Source organism: Ranitomeya imitator, chromosome 4, assembly GCF_032444005.1.
Source record: "Ranitomeya imitator isolate aRanImi1 chromosome 4, aRanImi1.pri, whole genome shotgun sequence".
Classification (NCBI taxonomy): domain Eukaryota; kingdom Metazoa; phylum Chordata; class Amphibia; order Anura; family Dendrobatidae; genus Ranitomeya; species Ranitomeya imitator.
In genome coordinates this window covers 382,220,088-382,246,860 of record NC_091285.1, presented here as the reverse complement: position 1 = coordinate 382,246,860, position 26,773 = coordinate 382,220,088, and the positions used below count along the sequence as shown (strand labels likewise).

The 26,773-nt window shown below is 40.1% G+C and overlaps 1 protein-coding gene across 5 annotated transcripts in view; it reads right to left on the bottom strand.

Annotated features, from left to right (window-relative positions):
- Positions 1-26,773, bottom strand: part of FRMD4A (FERM domain containing 4A) — a 620,822-nt gene that overhangs the window by 26,096 nt on the left and 567,953 nt on the right. For all 5 annotated transcript variants that reach the window (XM_069765181.1, XM_069765180.1, XM_069765178.1 and 2 more), the window contains 4 exons: positions 17,741-17,817; positions 14,269-14,407; positions 7,753-7,894; positions 1,104-1,237 (listed from right to left, as the gene is read on the bottom strand). In XM_069765181.1, the coding sequence (XP_069621282.1) occupies positions 1,104-1,237; positions 7,753-7,894; positions 14,269-14,407; positions 17,741-17,817 (492 nt within the window). The remainder of the gene's footprint in view (positions 1-1,103; positions 1,238-7,752; positions 7,895-14,268; positions 14,408-17,740; positions 17,818-26,773) is intronic.

The following is a 26,773-nucleotide window of genomic DNA, read 5'->3' as shown; positions in this document are numbered from 1 at the left end:
AGTGCACACAGTTGCATCTTTCATTTTATAGTGTGTGGGGAGGGGCGAGGGAGTAGAACAGAGATATGTGTCATTACAAACACCTCTTGCAACTTTTCTCTCATGACACTGTCAGCTCTGCTCTGTTCTCCATTCCCCCACACTGACTGCCATGAGAAGAGAGCTGAAGATTCATAAGTGTTTGTAATGACACACAGCTCTGCTTTACTCCCTTCCCCTGCTTGTAATGACTTGTAATAAAACTTTACTGTGCATCTTTAGGCATAAACCAAATCTGGAAATTCCATATAGTATCTAACACAAAGAAGAAATTACATTTCATAATATCAAGTTATGAACACTACTCCTTTGTTCCCCTGGACACGGCTATACAAAAGTTTAATAGGGCAATGGTGGATACACTGCATGCAATAATCGATCCAGCAATAACAAATCCACAGCACTCACTCTTCTACTTTTAATATATAAAAGTCCTCTTTATTTCATGCAGATACAGTGGTGAGATTACAGAAACCACACACCATCGTCTATGCTATACGTTATTTCACAACTATTTGTATATGTGCATGAATGAGGACATTTTATGGATTAAAAGCAGAAGGGGGCGTGCAGTCGATTATTTCCCATTGTGAAGGGTGGAGTTGGATCCAGGGTGGCCGTGGGTGCGTCTTCAGGGTGGCCGCTGTGGTCGCCACCCATCTTGGGAGGTTTTCCCCCTCCCATGTTCTGGTGTGCCACGGACAGGAGGTTGATGTCGCCAGCCATTCCCATTTTGTTTGGGTGTATCCATATAAATGGCCCACCCTGTAGACTGTGAGCCCTCACGAGCAGGGTCCTCTCTCCTTCTGTACTTGTGTGTGCCTCGTATTGCTCATGTTGATTGTATTTGTCTATGTATGCCTCCTTTTTCACATGTAAAGCGCCATGGAATAAATGGTGCTATAAAAATGAATAATAATAATAATAATAATAACAATAATGGATTAAAAGCAGAAGGGGGTGTGCAGTCGATTATTTTTTGCTTGAATTAAAATGAGCTTTGACCAACTGCCCCATCCTATACCACCCAAAATACATGGTCAGAAAAGATTTTGTCTCCGTACCGCTTCACGTAGACAAAGTTTCTTCAGCTCCTCCAGTCGCTGCCGTAGTGTCTCCTCCAAAGCTTCCTGCCTGGATTTGAGCGCAGCCAGCATGTCTTTCTTGGCAGACTGTGAGCTGTCGGACTCCTGGGAACCTGACAACAAATAAATGATTTCACTACAACCAGCTGACAACAGCCTGCACATCTGGAGCATTCATTGAGAAACTTACAACTTCTCATGGGTGCAGGAGGGATACAGCATAGCGGACAAGACTCTCCCCCCATGATCTTATGTTCATTTCAGTTCTACTATCGCAAAGCACCTGGTGGGTTATTTATGACACTTTTAACACTTCCTTCTGTATTGAGGTGTGGGAGTAATTGGTAATTCAATTAAAAGGCAATGTAATAGTAATAGCCGAAAAAGTGACTGATTAAAAATTAGTGATTTGCAATGATATACAGAAGTCTGCTCCATTGTACAGCAATTGTCAGACCCATTCCCCAATGGGGCTTGCAATCTGTTTCCTTTGTCAGGACACACACACACATTAATTTAATTGGGATTCAATTTGCCTTTTAATATATTTTTAGACTGAAAGTGAAAACCAGAATACCCAACGGTAGCCCATACAAACACTGGGAGAGCAAACATACTCCATGAAGAGGTTGCCCTCGGTAAAATTGGCACATCGGCAATGCAAGACGACAGTGCTAACCACTGAGCCAACACGCACGGCAATATAAAGTGTTCTGAGAATTCATAAGGAACAACAGGTATGCACATCTGTACACTGTGCATGTTTTTACATGTTCGGAAAAATGCATTTCAGGCCTTCAGAGCAGACCAAAGAATCTGATAAACGTGAAAAAAAAAAATCAAGGTTTTTCCTTTCTCTGAAACAATATATTCAAAAGGTCACCACCAGGTAGATCAGCATACTCAGCTGAATAGTTGTCTTGTTGTAACATGTAGGAACTGAAAGCCATAGGAACAACCTGTTCACTTTCGCTCCTCATGCTTACGCCTATGTGCAGCAATTATGTGTATTGGTACCACTTCTGACATCGATATATTTATGAACCAATCCTTGCTATCAGTATACACACTACCCTCCTACGCAAGTTACTTTCATTTACTACATCTGCAATTACTGAAGACCTGTGTGAATAGTAAACTATAGAAGAAGAACAATAAGGTACCAGACACCTTGATATTGCTTCATAGACTCACTATTAAAAGGAATCTGTCACCAGGTTTTTGCAACATAATCTGAAAGTAGCATAATGTAGAGGTGGAGACCCTGATTCCAGTGATGTGTCACTTACTGGGTTGCTTGATGCAGTTTTGATGAAATCTTTATTTTATCAGCAGTAGATTATCATTAGAAGACTAATAAACCTGCTGCTATGTCGTCCCTTATATTCATGAGCTCTGTATTACCCCGCCCACACCACTGATTGGCAGCTCTCTACCTACACTCAGTGTACACAGAACGCTGCCAATCAGTGGTGTGGGCGGGGTTATACAGAGCTCAGCATTTAGAGAACTGCTAGACCTACAGTGATTTTATGAAAAGTAGCCCAGTAAGTGAAACATCCCTGGAATCAATTCTTTGCCTGTACATCACACTGCTCTCATATGGTTTAGCAAAAACCTGATAACAGATTCCTTAAACGTTAGAATCTTGTATGTATGCTTTCATAACTTATTATATTGCTTCAATGCATATAACATATAATAAAAAAAATAAACTTTGCTAATAGTTTTGCTTAAAAATAGCCTTCAGTTTTGTGTCAGTGACTTGTATGTAGATCTATGTATCTTTTTGGTTACAAAACGAACCCTGTAGGGTTTCCTGCAGACATACGCTCTTAGTCCCCTACAATGTACACTCTGTAAGTTATCAAAAAGATTGTGACAGATATAAGAAAGTATGAGTCAAGAATTTAATGGGGCCGTCCGGGAGCTTAACATTGATAGCCTATCCTTAGGATAGGTCATCAATGCCTGATTGGTGGGGTGTGACACACAGATCCTAGCTGATCAGCTGTTCCAGGCGTCTGTCCGGAACTGCACGGCACAGCTACGTCAACTGTATAGCTGCCACGGCCGGGTGCTGCACATCCGCCCCCAATTCAAATCAATAGTAGGTAGATGTGCAGTATCCAGCCGTGACCACTGTTCTGTTGACGTAGCCATGCTGTGAAGCTCCATAACTGAGTGGTTCCAGTCTACGCTGACACCAAGGAACAGCTGATCAGCGGGAGTGCGGGATGTCACACCCCGCCAATCAGACATTGATGGTCAACCCCTGTAAATACAGTCCACAATATAGTAAATTAAAACTTTACTCTACCCAGAAATTTTACAAACTCATATCAAAATATAAAAAAAGATAATTGTCCATACAGTGCCTTGCGAAAGTATTCAGCCACCTGGAACATTTCAATCTTTTCCCACATATTATGCTTCAAATATAAAGATACCAAATGTAAATTTTTAGTGAAGAATCAACAAGTGGAAGACATCCAGGGTGATCATGGACCTCTTGGTTGCATCTCTGATCAGTCTTCTCCTTGTTTGAGATGAAAGTTTAGACGGCCGGGTCTTGGTAGATTTGCAGTGGTATAATACTCCTTCCATTTCAATATGATCGCTTACACAGTGCTCCTTGGGATGTTTAAAGTTTTGGAAATCATTTTGTATCCAAATCCGGCTTTAAACTTCTCCACAACAGTATCACGGACCTGCCTGTTGTGTTCCTTGGTCTTCATGATGTTCTCTGTGCTTCAAACAGAACCCTCAGACTATCACAGAGCAGGTGCATTTATACGGAGACTTGATTACACACAGGTGGATTATATTTATCATCATTAGGCATTTAGGACAACATTGGATCATTCAGAGATCCACAATGAACTTCTGGAGTGAGTTTGCTGCACTGAAAGTAAAGGGGCCAAATAATATTGCACTTTTCAGTTTTAGAATTTCCACAAAAATTTAAAATAACCAAGATATTTCGTTTAACTTCACAATTGTGTTCCACTTGTTGTTGATTCTTCACCAAAAATTTACATTTGGTATCTTTATGTTTGAAGCATGATATGTGGGAAAAAATTGAAAAGTTCCAGGGAGTCGAATACTTTCGCAAGGCACTGTATGAATGATTTATAATCGTGCAACTGGACAAAACAAAATAAAGAGAGCAATTCAATATTCATCAGGTCCTCAGACACAAAAGGAAGACACAGCACAACGGGATTTGGATATTTCGCCCCCAGCAGTTCGCCCTGGGTACATTTCGCCCCTGCACATTTCGTCCCCTTGCAGGAGTGGAGGAGTGGTACCTCAGCAAAGGGGTAAGTAGCAATATATATATATATTTTCTTTTTACTATCTGGTCAGTGATGAGGATATGGTGGGCGAAATGTACCTGGGGGCGAACTGCATCCTATAACACAGCACAACAATATGGCCCCAAGCAAACGATAACCCATGTAATCTATAGTCTGCAATGGATTTGGGAAAGAAAAAGCAGTCCCTTGGCGTAATGAGCAACAGATAAACCTATGTATCATTAATAGTACAAACAGAGGAAAGAAGCAAGTTTCCTATGGCTCACAACCTTCTAGATCAGCTGGTCTACTGCCAAATTCTCCAGACATCTGTTAGTCCACACCACCATATCATCACTTGCAGATATCCAAGTGCTACAACTCAAAATGATGCCAGAATGAGTTATTTATTGCATAGTAATCTGTCACCAGTGCAGACATTACATTGTTGAGATTATCTCTATGAGATGAGAAAAACAAGAACTGAGATTTCATTTCATCACATTGTAATGTTGCTGGTTATTTTGGGACCTTTTCTAATGGGCTAATCTAACGAGTATTCACCACCTTAACAAAATGACAGTGTATAGAAAATCAAAATGATCATATGTCCAAGAGTCTCCACATGACACTATCATAACTACTGTAAGCCTGAAGGCCAAAGCTACTGTGGGATATTATATTGTATATGCGGAAAAAAAACAGTCAACGCGAGGGCCTCTACTAAATTCTGCTACCTAGTTGGTACTTTCTTAAATGTTATCAGTTTTTCTTAGTTAGGCCGGTATCACACTTGTGAGTGCAATGCGAGAAACTTGCGCGAGTCTCTCACATCAATACCCAACACTGCCGCCGGCACTCGGGACGGGAGCGTGCGGCTGCATAGAAATTGATGCGAGTTTCTCGCATTGCACTCGCAAGTGTGACACCAGCCTTAGTAGTAGTTCCTTGTTCAGGAATGAAAGGAAAGCATCTATATGTCACTGACTTCTCTATCAGGCTGCTGTATTGTGCATTGTCTTATCCCATCATATAATATGACACAGGGAAACCGTATTATCTGAACTTCCTTAAATAGGCAATTATCAGTTTACTGCTCCTTTTAACCAGGTGACCACCATATTACACTACACAAAATTAGTAGTCACTTTCTTGAGAAATTATGTATTGATATGTGGCATTGCCCCAAATATTTAGTGTATATTCTTAGGTCGGTTTCACATCTGAAAACACGAACCGTTCTCTCATAGGAAAACCCAGCTCCACCACCCTATCTCCCAACCTGACCATACATGAAGCAGCTCAGGTTAATAGACCCCAGGGTCGGGCTGTGAAAATGGTTTGTATTTCATGGATGTGTGAAACAAGCCTTCTCATAGAAACAATAAAAACATGCAACATCACATTGCCAAGACTTTACTGAACGTACAGTTACCATCATGTCTAGATTGGCTTCCATTTTGTTTCTCATTCACAAAGACCCTTATTCATATCAGAATACATTGCACCTTAACACTAATGCACGGATGGAATTATTAAGAAATAGTCACATGCAAAATACTCATTGTGGTATGTAGTACAACATCAGTGTTTCTAAATATAAAGGGAAGCATTGTCATAAGGAATCTGGGAAACACGGAAGTCCCAAATCAGAAGAACAAGAACAATCACTCATTTCACCATACACAAAGAAGTAGTCTCATGGGTCTAGCCTTCAGTAAAATATCCGAATATAAAGATTTACTATATCCATTAGGTACGTACATAGAGAAGTAGAAATCCACTATAGAAATTACTCACCTTTACAATAAAAACACAGAAGGAAAAATCAAGTATGCGATGGCAGCACTACGTTTTGGAGAAAACTCTTCCACAGCAATTTTGGTCGCGAAAGCAATCCAGATGCAGACATGTTAAAGCATTTCTGACCAACAGATAGGATATCCTAATAGACCAGACCAGACAACGGACTCTCTGTTTTGGAGACCCTCGGGAGCTCATCACAGGATACACACATGCTCACATCCATCTTGATCAGCTCTCTTCATTGACAGAGATGCAGAAAGTCCACTTCCAATTGCAAGCATTAGCGAAAATACATTTATCATAGTCTCATGGGACTTTTAGTGAGCTGGATATTCACGTATACGGCACATAGGCCTTCTATTTAATGGCCAACATTACATTATATGTAGACTGATCACATGTAGACTATGAGGAGGAATAATTGCAGTAACCGTCCTTAGTTCCCCTGCAGTCCGCTCATGAAGATGATTGTCCATGTAGATATAAGTGTAACGAGCACCGATATATATGCTAAATGGTCGATCGGCTCTCGTTATGGGCGGACCTGTATAATAGGACCCTATGTAGGTGAAACTGTATAATAGCATGTGAGCATTATATAAACGCCTACTTAGGGTGGAAATCTAAATAGTTCATATGTAAATAGTTACACCTACTGGTTCCACCAATATCGCACATGCAGATCTGCCCAATGATCATAGTGCCACAGTGCTAGTAGTGATAGACTTGCTATACTTGTTTTGGAGTGGACCATTTGGCTGTAATTTGGATGTGTCACACGTCTGCTGCACTTCAGATTAAAGCAGGAAGGGAAACATCTGTGTTTAAACACAAATGGTCAAAGCTGACAGACGTATGCACAAATAATGTCTGACACAGAATTCCTATTTATACAATTGTGTCACAGATTTCACACTGGTGGTGGTGGTAGAAGGAAAAAAAAAGGTCTGTAATTACAACCGTAACTACAAAACATCGAACAATTGGTGGAAATGTCTAGTGTGGCAGATAAACAGCAATGATCTTTGAAAACAAAAACATGCCTACACCCGTGACTTTATGCTTTAAAGCGTTAGGATCCAAGATAACTATCCGAAACACGAAAATGGATGATAAGGCAGCTTTATTGGTACTATGTGCAGCAAAAGTGGTCAAAATCAATAACATGTCTGACATTGTTTTTAGCCAAGAGAAGGTTCAGCTGACTTATAAGGGTACCAGGTTGGGGATCAAAATGATTTTGGGATACAAACATGTAATGTTTAATACCAGTATTTACTAATGTTTATTTGGGAGGATGATATTAAAGGTCTAATGACGGGAGGCACAGACACTCCAGAGAACCTGTTTGATATAAATTACTTTGGCAGATGCAAAGCCGTCAAGTGCTACCAAGCACCAATGCTAACCACTGAGCCAACATGCCACCCCATGTATGGTCATCAGTAATAACAAATATGAGAAGCAGTATTACAGCACTGACAGCCTTAGAAGAATCATAAGAACTCCCAGCAGTGACCTACCTGATGACAACAGGCTTCCGCTGCTTCCACTAATGATTTTCCCTTTACTTCCCATATTTGCAAGTTTTGAAGTCTTCAAGGTTCCAGTCTCTGTTAAGTCTATAGCAATTTCACTCAGGCTTCTTGCAGCATGTATTTTGGACTGTTGGGTAAGATATCACATTCAATTATTCGGTAACATTTATTGATTACACAGATCTGACAATTTCTAAAGGACCATGCCAAATTACACGCAACACAACCAGAGCAAGGAATCTATGAGCAAGCCCGGCAGACATGGTTGTAAGGGAAGGGACAACTAACGCTCAGTAGATGGATTCTTCAAGGTAAGTACACCCTTATGAGATGTAAAAAATAAAAAAAAGTGATTTGTGAAGGGAATCTTTCAGTAGGATCAAGCCTCCTAATTCATCTATATGGGCATGTAGGTCATGAGCTGTTAATTTCTCTGGGCCAGACACTTATCTCTCTGAGAATCTACCTACAGAGCTTATTTTAAATGAAAGAGGGAGTTACCAGTGTGAGACAAGTCAGATCAGGAGAGCAAACTGTCAGTCGATACATGGCTCACACTGGTAACACCATCCTTCATTTAAAATTATCTTAGGGCTGAGAGTTATGCCCAGCCAATACATCTTGACAGCACAAAAAAGGGGATTTCTCTGGAATAAAACGTCGGATTACAGATATCAAGGTATCTTTTAATTCAACTTTCTATGACCTACATGCCCATATAGATGACTTAGGAGGGTTGATCCTACTGACAGATTCCCTGTAATTAGGCTCTAAACAAAAAGCATTTATTTCTTCAAATTCAATGTGTCCATTTATTTAAATGAAAGTCATATATGCTATAAAAATTGGTCTGGATTAAGATCTGTCATGTTAGGCCTTTTTATTTCGTCTCTGACTTTTGCTGAGGACTCAAACACAAGGTTGGACAAACCCAGAAAACCTACAGCTGTTACATACTACCAACCTTTGTGCCTTAGATTTCACAAAGGTCGACGTTGGATTAACACTGCTGACAGCAAAGAAAAAAAACAACACTAGCCTGCTTTATTAACCAGATTTTCTAATTGTTTTGCAGTTTTCTGACTTTTCATCCCTGAGCCAAAGAGCTTCAGCAGCAATATTGTACTATGAGTGTCCATAGAAAATCTTCCTACAAATAAATCAGTGTACACAGTGCATCCATATTTCGTTCAGTACGGATGTATGTGGGTAGATGCAGCACAACCATAGAACCATGGGAATAAGTGATGACTTAGAGGCAGCTGATTTCATGAGATGACTTGATGAAAAATGAGGAAGCACAGTAAATGGACGTCTCCCCACTCATGTAGCTCTGACATTTGCTTTACGCCCACATGCTATCAGCGTGATTGATTGCTCAAGGATGAACTAGTCACATTTTTGACATTTCATCACTCCCCATACCCTCTTTTCAAAGAAATGCCTGCAAGCAGCTTCTGAAAACTTTGAAGTGCTTCTTAGTTAAAACCCAGGTCTCAAATTCTAGGGCATTTATTCATCAGGTCCAGTATGGCCTTTGATTTTTAGAACAGATTAAACTAGTCTACCTAACATAGTAACATAGTAACATAGTTAGTAAGGCCGAAAAAAGACATTTGTCCATCCAGTTCAGCCTATATTCCATCATAATAAATCCCCAGATCTACGTCCTTCTACAGAACCTAATTGTATGATACAATATTGTTCTGCTCCAGGAAGACATCCAGGCCTCTCTTGAACCCCTCGACTGAGTTCGCCATCACCACCTCCTCAGGCAAGCAATTCCAGATTCTCACTGCCCTAACAGTAAAGAATCCTCTTCTATGTTCTATGGAAAATGAAATGCTAGGTGAAATCCCAAGAAACAATGAAAACCCTATATTAAGGGTCACCAATCTAACCCAAGAAAAGGTGCGAAACCGGCTAAATAAGATTAAAATAGATAAATCTCCGGGTCCGGATGGCATACACCCACGAGTACTAAGAGAACTAAGTAATGTAATAGATAAACCATTATTTCTTATTTTTAGTGACTCTATAGCGACAGGGTCTGTTCCGCAGGACTGGCGCATAGCAAATGTGGTGCCAATATTCAAAAAGGGCTCTGAAAGTGAACCTGGAAATTATAGGCCAGTAAGTCTAACCTCTATTGTTGGTAAAATATTTGAAGGGTTTCTGAGGGATGTTATTCTGGATTATCTCAATGAGAATAACTGTTTAACTCCATATCAGCATGGGTTTATGAGAAATCGCTCCTGTCAAACCAATCTAATCAGTTTTTATGAAGAGGTAAGCTATAGACTGGACCACGGTGAGTCATTGGACGTGGTATATCTCGATTTTTCCAAAGCGTTTGATACCGTGCCGCACAAGAGGTTGGTACACAAAATGAGAATGCTTGGTCTGGGGGAAAATGTGTGTAAATGGGTTAGTAACTGGCTTAGTGATAGAAAGCAGAGGGTGGTTATAAATGGTATAGTCTCTAACTGGGTCGCTGTGACCAGTGGGGTACCGCAGGGGTCAGTATTGGGACCTGTTCTCTTCAACATATTCATTAATGATCTGGTAGAAGGTTTACACAGTAAAATATCGATATTTGCAGATGATACAAAACTATGTAAAGCAGTTAATACAAGAGAAGATAGTATTCTGCTACAGATGGATCTGGATAAGTTGGAAACTTGGGCTGAAAGGTGGCAGATGAGGTTTAACAATGATAAATGTAAGGTTATACACATGGGAAGAGGGAATCAATATCACCATTACACACTGAACGGGAAACCACTGGGTAAATCTGACAGGGAGAAGGACTTGGGGATCCTAGTTAATGATAAACTTACCTGGAGCAGCCAGTGCCAGGCAGCAGCTGCCAAGGCAAACAGGATCATGGGGTGCATTAAAAGAGGTCTGGATACACATGATGAGAGCATTATACTGCCTCTGTACAAATCCCTAGTTAGACCGCACATGGAGTACTGTGTCCAGTTTTGGGCACCGGTGCTCAGGAAGGATATAATGGAACTAGAGAGAGTACAAAGGATGGCAACAAAATTAATAAAGGGGATGGGAGAACTACAATACCCAGATAGATTAGCGAAATTAGGATTATTTAGTCTAGAAAAAAGACGACTGAGGGGCGATCTAATAACCATGTATAAGTATATAAGGGGACAATACAAATATCTCGCTGAGGATCTGTTTATACCAAGGAAGGTGACGGGCACAAGGGGGCATTCTTTGCGTCTGGAGGAGAGAAGGTTTTTCCACCAACATAGAAGAGGATTCTTTACTGTTAGGGCAGTGAGAATCTGGAATTGCTTGCCTGAGGAGGTGGTGATGGCGAACTCAGTCGAGGGGTTCAAGAGAGGCCTGGATGTCTTCCTGGAGCAGAACAATATTGTATCATACAATTATTAGGTTCTGTAGAAGGACGTAGATCTGGGTATTTATTATGATGGAATATAGGCTGAACTGGATGGACAAATGTCTTTTTTCGGCCTTACTAACTATGTTACTATGTTACTATGTTACTATGTTGGTGGAAAAACCTTCTCTCCTCCAGACGCAAAGAATGCCCCCTTGTGCCCGTCACCTTCCTTGGTATAAACAGATCCTCAGCGAGATATTTGTATTGTCCCCTTATATACTTATACATGGTTATTAGATCGCCCCTCAGTCGTCTTTTTTCTAGACTAAATAATCCTAATTTCGCTAATCTATCTGGGTATTGTAGTTCTCCCATCCCCTTTATTAATTTTGTTGCCCTCCTTTGTACTCTCTCTAGTTCCATTATATCCTTCCTGAGCACCGGTGCCCAAAACTGGACACAGTAGTCCATGTGCGGTCTAACTAGGGATTTGTACAGAGGCAGTATAATGCTCCCATCATGTGTATCCAGACCTCTTTTAATGCACCCCATGATCCTGTTTGCCTTGGCAGCTGCTGCCTGGCACTGGCTGCTCCAGGTAAGTTTATCATTAACTAGGATCCCCAAGTCCTTCTCCCTGTCAGATTTACCCAGTGGTTTCCCATTCAGTGTGTAATGGTGACATTGATTCCTTCTTCCCATGTGTATAACCTTACATTTATCATTGTTAAACCTCATCTGCCACCTTTCAGCCCAAGTTTCTAACTTATCCAGATTCATCTGTAGCAGAATACTATCTTCTCTTGTATTAACTGCTTTACATAGTTTTGTATCATCTGCAAATATCGATATTTTACTGTGTAAACCTTCTACCAGATCATTAATGAATATGTTGAAGAGAACAGGTCCCAATACTGACCCCTGCGGTACCCCACTGGTCACAGCGACCCAGTTAGAGACTATACCATTTATAACCACCCTCTGCTTTCTATCACTAAGCCAGTTACTAACCCATTTACACACAATTTCCCCTAGAAACCTAGAATTTATCCAAATCATAGAACATGAAGTTATTCAAGACAAACATATGTTACTGGACTGTACATATTTTTTACATCAGATTTGCTGATTGATAATTGCATTAAAGGGAATCTATCAGTAGGATTAACCCTCGTAAGCCATCTATATGGGCATGTAGGTCATAGGAAGCTGAATAAAATAATACCTTGATATTTGCGATCTGATATTTTATTCCATAGAAATCCACTTTTTTCATAATATGCAAATAAGCTGTTCAGATCTTTGGGCCAAATATACATCTCCATAAGAATCTGTCTCCATGGGTTACTTTACATGAAAGGGGGCATTACAAGTGTGAGACATGTACATCAGGAAAACAGACCGTCAGTCATTACATGTCTCACATTAGTTATGCCCTCTTTCATTTAAAATAATCTCTGGAGGCAGATTATCATGCAGAACAATGTCCAGCCCATAGATCTTAACAGCTCATTTGCCTATAAGAAAATGTGGATTTCTCTGGAATAAGGCATCAGATTGCAGATATCATTACATTCAGCTTTCTATGACCTACATGTCCATATTGACGGCTCAGGAGGATTGATCTTAGTGACAGATTCCCTGCTATTTATATGAACATCCTCAAATGATATTCTATTTTCTACTAACTACTTTAGAAAGATCTGATGGAGATCCTTTTGACAAAGTAGATTTTGGAAATAAAACAATGCAGCATTTTTAAAGAGAATCTGTCATCTCCAGAAACACTATATACTGGCAAATATAGGGGTAATCTACAGGTAAATAGCATTTAAACCATCCCTGTCTGCCTTTCTGGAGCAAGTGGTACAGGGAAAAAATTAAGTTATATTCTACCTGCAGCCACTTGCTTCCAGTTGTTGGTGCTGTGCAGGTAACGGTTACAGTCACCACTCACTATGCCGTGAGGGCACTGTAATCACTCCCCAAAAAGTCAAATGGCAGCCAGCTTCACAGCTTATGTGCAGAACTGGTTGCCAATCAATGCATTAGGAAGTTATTATAGTATATTGACCGGTGACTGTAATCGCTCCTCGCACTGCCTCAATGATCCAAGGCATGTGGCCGCATATAGAAAATGAAGTTACATTCTCCTTTTAGCCGCTGCTCCAGTAAGGCAGACAGACATGGTTTAAATGATACTTACCTACAGATTACCAATATATCTGCATGTAGATAGTGGTTTATTTTAGAGGTTACATGCGTCCTTAAAAAAAGCTGCATTGGTTTGTTTCCAAATCCCATTTTATCATGAGCATCCACATCAGATCTTTGGTTTTCTTTAAAAGACAACAACATGACCGGGATTCAAGGGGTAATGTTCCTCCATGTGGAGAGTGACATGTAAAGCCTGACATGCCAAGGTGAGGAGACTTTTAAGCCGCAATGATCTGTGTGTATGAAACATGTCTGCTAGATGTGTGTACAGAGTATGAAATACACAGGAATCATTTAGTTTTATACCAGCGTTCATTTTCAGTTTTCATTTACTTGAAATGCTTTACATTGCAGTTCCTGTAAAAGTGAAGTATTTGACATTTCCAGTCAAGAACACATAGTGACATCTTGACATAACTGGAATAGTTCTGTGATTGAATGTCAGCCATAGCTCCCAGCATTGGTATTTTATTACGAAAGAATGGATGTGACTCCCCGCATACGAGTGCTAGCGGTGTAGTCGCTGATTGACAGCTACGCTTGGGTTCAATAACATTCATTTCTATTACCTTCATGCCACACATTGATATAATAGAAAAGCCTCGCTCTGACTTTATGTAGAATACTGGTTAAAAAAAAAAAATTGCTGCTAGAATTTAGCAGGGCAAAAGGTTCCATAAATAATGTTCCCATGGGGTCGAGATGTGACAGGAAACATTTGGAAGAGCCATAACACAAGCTAACCCAACGGAATGGTATTGACTGATGGTTAATGGATTCTAGAATCTCCAAGATGTCACTTTGAAGATTGATACATATTTGACCTTTTGATCCACATATTATTGTCTCATCATATCATGGCTCCTAGACAGGAAACCTAATCAGCTCCAGTATAAACCACTGAATGAGTCGCTTACCTTGCTTTGCTTCCTATCCAGATAGAATTGGTGTTGGCTAATGGCCATAGCCCAAATAGACTTTATGAGAGCAGCACAGGCATACCACGTGTGCACAGCAATTCCGCCATGTCCAAATGTCCTCCTGGTAACAGATGCCCTGCACATAGAGAAATGAGCTGTGATTTCCCTTAGACCCATCAGAAAGATATGACAGCAGGAAGTATAAATCAGTTTACAACCCAGCTGAGCAGAAACAGCTTACATCCTGCTGCCCGGACAGTAATCACATTGGTCACTGACTGCCATTAATCTGGCCATTCAAGAGGAAACTGGCAGCATGAAGCTCAATAAAATACAAGAAAAACAAATTCATATTGCAAATCAAAAAGAAATGTAATATTCAATCAACATAAATGCAACCAGCTACGACTTCCCCAATAAATACAGTTATTAAACATACGGTAAGTTATAATGGTACAATAACCATTGGTCTGAGTAAAATCAGCCATAGAGATTAGATGGCTATCAGCCAAAACAATGCTTCCGCAGATAGTTTGGCTGAAAAGTTGTTTGAGCACTCCTTTGTTTTCCATGAGATAGCCTCTGCCAGCCATCTCTGTCACTGACTTTTTTTCTGGGATAACAAAGGCATTGGAAGTCCGAAATCGAACATATGCAATCCTCATCTTCCCCCATAATCAGTTGGCCGGCGCTCCCATACACATTAGAGTACCAGCCAGATCTGTCGATATTGGCAGGTTCAGCTAACAATGTAATGTGTATAGGTGCCTTAAAGGCCTTGTCCAGTCCAAATTGATAAGTCTGTAGTCACTGGAGTGGGGGGATTCATAAGTCTGCAGTCAGACACAGTGACTGCAGACTTTTCGGTTTGGACTGGACAACCCCTTCAAGGTGATGCATCATGTGTAGGAAACTATGGCACTTACAGCTACCGAAAAACAAATTCTAGCGCACCTGTCACAATACATATAGAGCAAGCATAAAACACTCCTGTCATGAGAAGTTCACTACTATTATAGCCATTAAACATGTGTCTGACATACAGCATTACGTGTAGTAATGACAGACAAGGCTTACTAATGGGTGTCTAACCTAAGTCTAATGGGTATATGGAACCGGTTATTTTGGATGGAGTGTAAATATGACAGGACTTAAAATAAAATTGGCAAAATAATGAGGAAACAGCACTGATTTTGTAATGGCGCCAGCCCCAGGGTGAAATGAAGCCAGGTGCAGAATTTGTTTAGAGAAATCAAACACCAGACTGTCATATAAAGAATATGCCTGAAGTGACTACGCAAACTGAAGATTTAGATCTAAGCCGAGTACAACTTAGAGCCATTGTCAATGTAAACCTGGTTTATTATCATTTGCAAAGTGGAGTGATGACAGAGTTTCAGTACAGTCCCCACCCTACTAATGTTTATTGTGACCTGCTTCCTACATGAATTACAACTAATATCTCATTCAAATTATTTTACCCAGTTGTGAATTATTGAATTTACTGATGAGCTACGCAAAGTACAGAGCAAGATTCTGGGCTTCATGCGCCATTTTAGACCTATTACAGACCAGCTCCAGTGTTAGACTTCCTAACAACTATTGCAATACACTCCCTCTAGTAGAGATACTGTATATCTTCCTCAAATCAACGCCTTTATACAAAAATCACTGTATAAGGGCTCATGCAGTTGTTCGGGAAACTTGGTCAGAGCATGGATTGCAATGCACACTTACAGTCCTCGCGTCTCCCACCCCTAACTCAACAGCATCATAGACATATATGAGGCTGTCAAGTTTGTGTCGGGAGACCTCGAGGACTGTGAGTGTACATTCCAGTCCTTGATCAGAGTTTCACGGACGACTGCATGAGTCCTTAATCAGCATCCATTAAAACATGCTTTATACTGAAAAATCTGTGAGAAAGTGCCTACAACCAATCAGGTGGCGTTAACACCATAGGGTAATGCTTTATATTCTGCACCTTCTCTGTACCCACAGCAAGAAACCAATGCAAAGGAGTGTGAAGGAAGCCTTAGAATCTAGAACTGAAGGCAACGGATTTCCCTACAGAAAATCCAAATTGTGATGTAGATTAGACTTGGACTTGCCGCTGATTTCATCCTGGTGAAATCTTCATAACAAATCTGCATGCAATACAAGTGAATATATGGCATACTTCCCATGTCCAAACTCATAGCCAAAAAATATGCAAAATGTGATTCCACAATAAGACGTATTCACGTGGGGAAGAATTGCTGGAGAAATTTCTGCAACTGAAACATGCCCATGCATCTGAATATAAATAATTTCTGCATCATGCACATGTATTTCTACAAACCTCCTCCAGATGTATGATACAGTTGCAGATTATTTTTCCAACAAATCTGCTGCATGTGAACATACCCATGTTATGATAATGGCCCATTTAGAAGAGCCGATAATTGGCTAAAGTTACTTTGTGGGAAATCTTGATCACAATTATTGACCTGGACTGCCTAAACAGACTGGCATTCGTCCAATGAACAAGCAAGACTTGTTCAATGTGTGCAATGTTTCTTTTTATGTATAAAAATAATCCTGATCGGCAGCACAGCTCTGGGAACAGAATAATCCCATTATTGATTGATCAGTGTTATTGGCCTTTGTAAATTGTCAGTTGATTACTGGCCTATCAGCTTGTGTATAGCAGATCAGTGATCGATAAATGGCCTGGATCAGCCAATGGGCCAAAAGAAAGGTACCAAAAGGTCAATAGCGAAGACTTATAACTGCTGGCACGTTAGGAGAGTGGTGTGCCAGTATCTCCCTCCCGACATTAAAAAAAAGATCCTATACGGATCAAACCATATAACATCCGATTTTTACAGGAATCTGTGTTTGGTCTTGTACATTTTAATAAGTGATGATGTATAAAAAATGGATGGCATACAGATTACAGATGAAAATCGGACAATTTTTATATGCTCTAGAGCATGATGAAATTCCTATAAGAAGCAATGAATCTGTTTCGCATAGTGTACCATTTCACTATTGTAGTTTGCCATTAGGGGCTCTAAACAAAGAAACACTGGGTAACATACATAACATACGATTACAGCTCAGAATCACGTCGTCCCATGCAATAATGAAAAGTAAAAATGCAGTATAATAAATGTCTGTGACTATCTAGGTCGTAAAATCAGTGTTGTTTTTACTGACATCTAACTGAAGTGCCAGAAGCTGGGAGGTGGTGGATCCAGCCCTGTCCTAAAAGCATTAAGTAACTTTTACTACAGGAGAAGAGGTTATGTGCTATAGCTAGCCATGTCACATTTCTACGACAAGTACAATCGTACTAGTGGACCACAAAAGCGACATCGCCCCTACCAATCAATCCATTCTACACTTATCTTTTCCCTTGCCATCACCGATTTCTAGGTTATACGTGTGTTCCCCAAAAAGCTACAAGGAGGAAAGTGCAGCTTACCTGCGAGGATCATGAACTTCCACTGAGAACTTCTTTTCTCTGAAGTACAGGTTTTCCAATTGTCTCCATTGAAAGATCTAGACAAGAGCACAGCTGGAATCAGTCATCATCTTCAACAGTACAGAAAAAAAAATCAAAATGATCCCAAAATCACAGTTCATCCAAGACTCCTCAGCATTGACTATAGGCTGTAACTTTGTATCCTTACAGCACATAAATGTTTGCACTGTTTGTTCCTTTTGTGTAATTTGCAGCTCCAAGATTCTTTTATTTCCCTAGAAGTCTGAGGCAAGAACTAGCAGGAAAGGAGAAAAAAAAGAAGTCTTGGGAGCAAGCAGAAGCCATCTGCGAGAGCAGCTTCCTCCTTTCACAGTGGTGGAATGGCAAGGAATTCAAATTCCCCTGCCTCCCATTGGAACAGCCACTTCCTGCCCACTAAATGTGTAATAGTCCCTGACAAGCACTAGAGCTAAGCCAGCAGAGGGCGGGGGGTGAGGGCTGACCTTAATTCAAGGCAAGGCAACATGAGATAACAATGTGCGCTTGGAAAAGCCCCTCCAAATATTCACTCACTGCAGCCTTTCTCAACACATCACTAAAAGCTGGTAGAAAGCAAGCAAGGGAAAGGGCTGGGGAGCGGAGGGTTAAAAGTTTAAAGGTGGTAGGTTAATGTGACTCTGGAGCCGCTTCCATGTGGGATCTGGAAAAAGTGAAAAGTCTGAGTTGTATTTGTAAGTGATGCTTATATACAGGTATTATCAATAAGATATTTATTTAACAAAAAAAATCAAAACAATTATTCTGTATAATTTCATAAAAAGCTCAAACTACAATTACTTGTTAATCTAACCCTATGGTGCCCACATAAATATTTCCATTGTCAGCAGTATTGATAAATAGTGACATTTTATGTAAACACTTTTATGCCAAAAAAGACAAAAGTGACCACGTTTTGCCAACTCACTTGCATTGAAGACCACTCATTAGAATGACGTAATATCCCCCTCCTATCCATCCCCCCCATCCTTACTGTTTCATATCATTCTGTAATTTCTACATAAAATAGATGTTTGTCGCCTTCTGAGTTTTACTTTACCTTGTGTGATGAAAATGTTCAAATCTTTGAATAAATATTGAATTTGAAAACAAAAAAAGACAAAAGTCTTCTGGGAAAGAGAACGTTATTGGCTAGCCAGAAAAAAATATATTTGCACAGAGTCCCCTTTATCAGGCTAAACTTTGCAAACTTTCCGGATGAAGAGCCCCTTTGCAAAGTTTAGCCTGATGAAGGTAACTCATAATAAAAATTTTATTTTCCTGACTTGCCAATAAAGGTTTCAATAAACTCCTAGAATACTTTTGCCTTTTGTGGTATAAACGTATATACATGGAGTTTTCTGGCTAACTCGGTACCATAACATTTTTTTTTTTATTGTACATCGTAATAGTGAAGTTTGCAATGAATATGTTTGCCTAGTGCATGATTCCAGGGCAAAACATTGGTAACGATGATGCCGTCGACCATGGAGAGTAAACTCTTCCCAATAATTACTTTAAGATTAATGTCTATCTGATGCTCGGTCAAACTATCATTGGCAAATCATATTGATAAAGTATAAAAGGGATATATGATAACTTCTATTTATAAAATAAACATTATAGTTTACTACTCCTGAAGAGAACAATCCTCCAGCCCCTGATTGATGGAGACCATAGACCGCCATAAGCAGATACATTGTGTTAGCTCTAGCACAGAATTGTTGCTCAGGGAAATATCTCTCCATCTCATCCTGTTATTGTCTCAACAGCAGGTTTAGAAACTCGGAGTGCTGCATCCACTGTTCAGGGCACGATGAATAATCCATGTCCTGTTTAGTCAACAGGATTACTACATAAAATGATAAAGCCCGAGTCAATCTGGCTGTAAGACAAAGCGAGATACTTTTACCAAACCTATAGTGCTCCATGTTTACTAAGCAGAGCTAAGGGAAGAGTAAGCCTCTGTATAACACCAACATACCTCACAGCACTTAACAATTGGAGGAAGCGAGTAAAATGGTAAGTAACGAGTACAAGTGATCAACAAAAATCCCATTACACTTTACAATCTAGAGGGATCGTCCAGTACTACTCAACTGAAAACATAAAGCCCCTGGTACGGTTTAGTTCAACAATGTGCAGCGGTGTTCTCTAAAACGCTCCTAGACTCTTATCGTTGGCTTATATCTTGGATAATAAAATAATCAACAGTTTGAAATTGGACATACTGACTCCTTATCTCCCCAACAATTACCTGCTGATAGCCCCCATACACATTACACTTTCGGACGACGTTGGTCTAATATGTATAGGGGGCTCTATTTTTGCTACACAGACCAATTGTTTACAGAGAGATCATTTCAGTACACGTGGTAAGCTCAGTGGCGATTCTGTAATGGACCATGTCATGACTGCGAATACTAGTTGTCAATAACTCGATCACTTTTTGGAGATTCTAAAAAGATGAATATTAAGAAAAAAATGATATAATGCAAATCTCTCCCATGTATCCATTTACAAATAATGCTGAGATGGTTACAATTTCACTCCTAGACTTTAGTATAGAACTGTTCTGTAAGGCTAGGTTCACATTTGCGTTGTGCAGTCCATCTAGCGCATACGCTAACGTACTGCGTTAATGCAATGTCTAAAAAGGGATCGCGTATAGCGATCACGCTAGCGCAGATGCCCGATCTGCGCTAGCGAGAACGGACCCAAAAACGCTGCAGACAGCGTTCGAGGTCTGTCAAAAAATAACGGAACATCGCTAGCGCATGCCAGAAATGGCATGCGTTACATACATTGCGGTCAATGGGTGCGCTAACGGATCCGTTACATTGCGCTAGTGGCGCTATGTAACGGATTCAGTTAGCGGATACCCACTAACGCAATGTGAACCTAGCCTAACATACTGCTCAGTGTTACATTTCAGAAAGCATGACAAAGGCAAGTAAGGTCTGGAAGAGATTCAGATTCTTCCAACTTGAAGGCAAACAGAACATTACCTGTTTTCAAAGAACGCAGAACCTTTCTGCCCGCTTGAAAATCTAGTTCATGTTCTCAGGTATGTGCATATTGGATTAAATTTGCAGGGTCAAACTTTTACTAAGCCTCAATGTCGTACAACAGACATAATAATGTATAATAAAAATGCAGCCAAATAATGATAATGTACTACCAAGTTTTGTCAAAGGCCGATCATTTCACAACACAGATGGAAAAGAAGCATGCCACCAATGTTCTGAGAATTCACTTAAGGCCAGGGTCACATCACTGTTCTCTTTTCATCCAAGAAAACAGTCTGCTTATGCTAATCAGACTCTGATCAGAGTGGAATGTGATTTTCTCAGAGGTGGAGTGAATAACATGGGTAGGATTGCTCTTCAAAGAAATCACGAATAGCACTCACCCGATGTATACGATCATGTGCGCGAGCCCTACATCTCAAAACGGATCCAAATGATGGCACAATAAATTAAAATGAAGTTCATTCGGGGAATCAATGCTTGCTAAGCCATGATAGCCATCAAAAGTGATGGGAACCCTGATAGAGGCTAAAGAGCTGCAAGAAAAAAAATGTATTCCTTGAAGTATACTTTATTCCTCAAATGGTTCTTTTTCATGGATGGATGCCTAAGCATCGGGTGTATACCTCCTGATCATGTGTGTCCACTAGTGGCCACAAATATGGTACTTTATGCACCTAGCCTAAATTCAATTGTTATTAGAAAATCAATCCAATCTCAATAGCCACATGCACGAATATATAACTCAATCAGAACAGATGAGCAACTGCTGGGATAGGGAACAAGTTCCTAAACGTATCTTTAATTACATTTAATACCCCAGAAATAATTGGGTAAATTCTTCAGCTCTCCTTCAGTTCCAAGCCTTAGGGCTTGTCAAGACACACCTTGTGATAATGGATTTCTATCCCTGGGAGATCTGAGCAGTTCTTTACAAAGATGTATGCGGATTCTCCCAGGGAAAACTGCAAGAATTCCTAACCCTGGGAGCCCGGGCAGAGCCAGGGAGTTCCATACCCCAGGGCACAGACGTTTCAGCACTAATTACGATTTACCTGAACTACGTGCCAGTCACATCATGAGAGATGTTCAGGGGTTGCTTATCATTAGCATTATAACAGTACATATTAGACCATTAATAGCTTCCGGCACACTACGGCCCTTACATACCAAGGGCAGAATGAGGCATGCACCGAGCAACGATCTCAGATGTAATTTTATCTGTCTCACACAGTATAAAATCTAAACACCACAGGGATCTGTATATAGGAAATGGATACTTACTGCAGGAATATAAATGCAGAAATAAGACAGTGCCCATATATGAGAAAGAAGTGTAGGAGGTAGGGAGTCACAGAGCAATAACATTACCACCCATTAGTTTATGGCAGAGATGAAAAGATCCAGACACAGCACTGCCTAGATGCCAGGATCAGAGACAGACTGACTCAAAGTCATGATATGAGCTCGCTTTGTCAATGGGGCTGCTATTAGCAAGCTGCCTGTTTATTGATTTAATAGTAATTTAGCACACGAACTACAACTCTATGGATGCTATATTTATCACAATGATTTCTCTCTCCTATTAATGCTTATATCAATGTTTAAAAAAACAAATCTGTTTTCTGTACAGCCCTATAGGGAGTTATTATTAGGACAACTTTACAATACACACCTAGTTCGCTTACATTAGCAAGTTTGGTGGGAAGAGGCGTTAGCCAACTTAGCAATGCATTTGTCAGACTTTAAAGGGAATCTGTCAGTAGGATCATCCATCCTAAGCCGTCTATATGGGCATGTAGATATAGGAAGCTGAATAATATAACACCTTGATATCTGCAATTCATAGTAACATAGTAACATAGTAACATAGTTAGTAAGGCCGAAAAAAGACATTTGTCCATCCAGTTCAGCCTATATTCCATCATAATAAATACCCAGATCTACGTCCTTCTACAGAACCTAATAATTGTATGATACAATATTGTTCTGCTCCAGGAAGACATCCAGGCCTCTCTTGAACCCCTCGACTGAGTTCGCCATCACCACCTCCTCAGGCAAGCAATTCCAGATTCTCACTGCCCTAACAGTAAAGAATCCTCTTCTATGTTGGTGGAAAAACCTTCTCTCCTCCAGACGCAAAGAATGCCCCCTTGTGCCCGTCACCTTCCTTGGTATAAACAGATCCTCAGCGAGATATTTGTATTGTCCCCTTATATACTTATATATGGTTATTAGATCGCCCCTCAGTCGTCTTTTTTCTAGACTAAATAATCCTAATTTCGCTAATCTATCTGGGTATTGTAGTTCTCCCATCCCCTTTATTAATTTTGTTGCCCTCCTTTGTACTCTCTCTAGTTCCATTATATCCTTCCTGAGCACCGGTGCCCAAAACTGGACACAGTACTCCATGTGCGGTCTAACTAGGGATTTGTACAGAGGCAGTATAATGCTCTCATCATGTGTATCCAGACCTCTTTTAATGCACCCCATGATCCTGTTTGCCTTGGCAGCTGCTGCCTGGCACTGGCTGCTCCAGGTAAGTTTATCATTAACTAGGATCCCCAAGTCCTTCTCCCTGTCAGATTTACCCAGTGGTTTCCCGTTCAGTGTGTAATGGTGATATTGATTCCCTCTTCCCATGTGTATAACCTTACATTTATCATTGTTAAACCTCATCTGCCACCTTTCAGCCCAAGTTTCCAACTTATCGAGATCCATCTGTAGCAGAATACTATCTTCTCTTGTATTAACTGCTTTACATAGTTTTGTATCATCTGCAAATATCGATATTTTACTGTGTAAACCTTCTACCAGATCATTAATGAATATGTTGAAGAGAACAGGTCCCAATACTGACCCCTGCGGTACCCCACTGGTCACAGCGACCCAGTTAGAGACTATACCATTTATAACCACCCTCTGCTTTCTATCACTAAGCCAGTTACTAACCCATTTACACACATTTTCCCCCAGACCAAGCATTCTCATTTTGTGTACCAACCTCTTGTGCGGCACGGTATCAAACGCTTTGGAAAAATCGAGATATACCACGTCCAATGACTCACCGTGGTCCAGTCTATAGCTTACCTCTTCATAAAAACTGATTAGATTGGTTTGACAGGAGCGATTTCTCATAAACCCATGCTGATATGGAGTTAAACAGTTATTCTCATTGAGATAATCCAGAATAACATCCCTCAGAAACCCTTCAAATATTTTACCAACAATAGAGGTTAGACTTACTGGCCTATAATTTCCAGGTTCACTTTTAGAGCCCTTTTTGAATATTGGCACCACATTTGCTATGCGCCAGTCCTGCGGAACAGACCCTGTCGCTATAGAGTCACTAAAAATAAGAAATAATGGTTTATCTATTACATTACTTAGTTCTCTTAGTACTCGTGGGTGTATGCCATCCGGACCCGGAGATTTATCTATTTTAATCTTATTTAGCCGGTTTCGCACCTCTTCTTGGGTTAGATTGGTGACCCTTAATATAGGGTTTTCATTGTTTCTTGGGATTTCACCTAGCATTTCATTTTCCACCGTGAATACCGTGGAGAAGAAGGTGTTTAATATGTTAGCTTTTTCCTCGTCATCTACAACCATTCTTTCCTCACTATTTTTTAAGGGGCCTACATTTTCAGTTTTTATTCTTTTACTATTGATTCTTTTACTATTGATTCGATTCAATCAATTCGATCAATTCGATTGCTTATTCCAGAGAAATTGACTTTTGTTTAATATGTACCGTAAATGGCTGCTAAGATCTCTGGGCCGGACACTGATCTCCCTGAGAATCTGCCTCCAGAGCTAATTTTAAATGTAATGGGGTGTTACCAGTGTGAGACATGTAATGACTGATGGTCTGCTCTCCTGATCTACATGTCTCACACTGGTAATGCCCCCTTTCATTTAAAATTAACTCTAGAGGCAGATTCTCAAGGAGATCAGTGTCCCACCCAGAGATTTTAACAGCTCATTAACATATTAAGAAAAGCATGGATTTCTCAGGGAATAAACATCGGATCGTAGATATCAAGGTATCATTTTATTCAACTGTCAATTATCTACATGTCCATTAGGAGAGATGATCCTACTGACAGATTTCCTTTAAGCATGAAAATATCAAGTCTTTATATATCAGGCCGGTGCACTGTTTACAGCCAGCATAAACCAGTCCAGATATATATCATAGCTTTCTAACAACGTGAATACAAGCCTGAGGTTGCTATACATGAGATATAAATTACATAGTCATTTAACTGACAGCTATCTCTCCCAACCTCACAAACAGATTAGATAAAATTTGCCGACCATCTAATGTGTGTGAGACCTCCCAACTGTCCCCTGACACATTATGTTTGAGGACATAGAATTAGGGAGGTTGGAATTTATCACTCGATTCTTTTTTCATCATGGACATAAGCCTCTGCCAGTGGATTTTGGATAGAGGACACGGGAAGCATTTCTGAGTCTGGAGGAGCCAGTAGAGATAACAATCAGCTAAATAACAATTCAACCAACAGCTATTTAATGTGCAAGGCCACCTTAAGGCTGTGTGCACACGTTCAGGATTTTTCGCGTTTTTTTCACTTGTTTTGCTATAAAAATGCGATAAAAACGCTTAAAAAATGCAAACATATACATCCCATCATTTATAATGCAATCCGCACATGTTGCATTTTTTTCCGCGAAAAAAACGTATCTCAGAAAAAAACGCAGCATGTTCATTAATTTTGCGCGTTTTTACAGCTATATTATTTAATTGGGAAAGCTCCGGAAAAAAATGCAAAAAATCCGCAAAAAAAAAAAACGCGAAAAAAATGCATGCGGATTTTGTGCAGAAAGTGTCCGGTATTTTCTGCAAAGAATCCTGACGTGTGCGCATAGCCTCGGGCTTCTGAAATGCATTGTACTCCTGGAATCAGTGTGATAACTTGAAGTTTGTTGGCCCAAAGCCAAAAAAACCTCCTACAGTGCATCCAACTATTACAGACAGATTTAGGCTATGTGCACACGTACAGGTTTTTTTCACGTTTTTTTTCGCGTTTTTTCGCGCTAAAAATGCTATAAAAACTCATTCAGTATCAGTTTTCTCCTATGGGTCAAATGGACCTTTTGGAACCCCTTAGGGTTCAGGGCACAGGTGCGACTGCAACCCCTGTAATGCCTATAGATACATGTCTCTGTCTCTTATAGAATATTAAAGGCCATATGGTTATATCATAACCTAATTTGTAGATTATTTTTAATCTATGCTAATCTCTGAGCATCCCTTTGTATTCCCAGGATAGCGCCATTCAATGTAATTTGTAAAACTTGTATTCTTACTTGTAATGTTTGGTAAATGCTTAAAGTACAGAGATAGCTTAGCGAAAAATTGTGCTTACTAAGTATATTGATGCATAATCATGCTGGAAATACTATGTTGTATCCCAGCTGAAACGCATCAGGGACATTGTTCAATTCCCAGCCTGAATTTGATTTCCTGGTGGTCCGGCCTTTTGTTCTCTCTAGACATTAATCAGTCTGGACCCACATAGACTTGCGATACATGATTTGGTCTCAGCCCACTACTTATTAAATTCCACTCGAATCATGCAAATGGCCGAAAATATGAAAAAAAGGAAATAAATAATCTGCGTCGGGTGGCCATTGATATCCTGTTTAGACGCAGTAGCCGGTTTCGCTTTCTAATTTGTCCTGCTAATGTAACCAAGATGTTCCCTTCAATGAGTCCCTCATCTATCAAACTGCATACTGTCCGAGCTCTAAAATTGATTTTGTTAATTCAGCGACAGATGCGAGGCCTGACATCACTCGGACCCTTCCATTCATAAAAACAAATTCCTTCTCGTTTACCTTCATCTTTTCCGAATCTGTTTTGTGGAAATTGGTAACCCAGATGATATCGTAATCTGGTCAGACGTCTTCACAACTAGATAAAGTGACTAAGAATAAT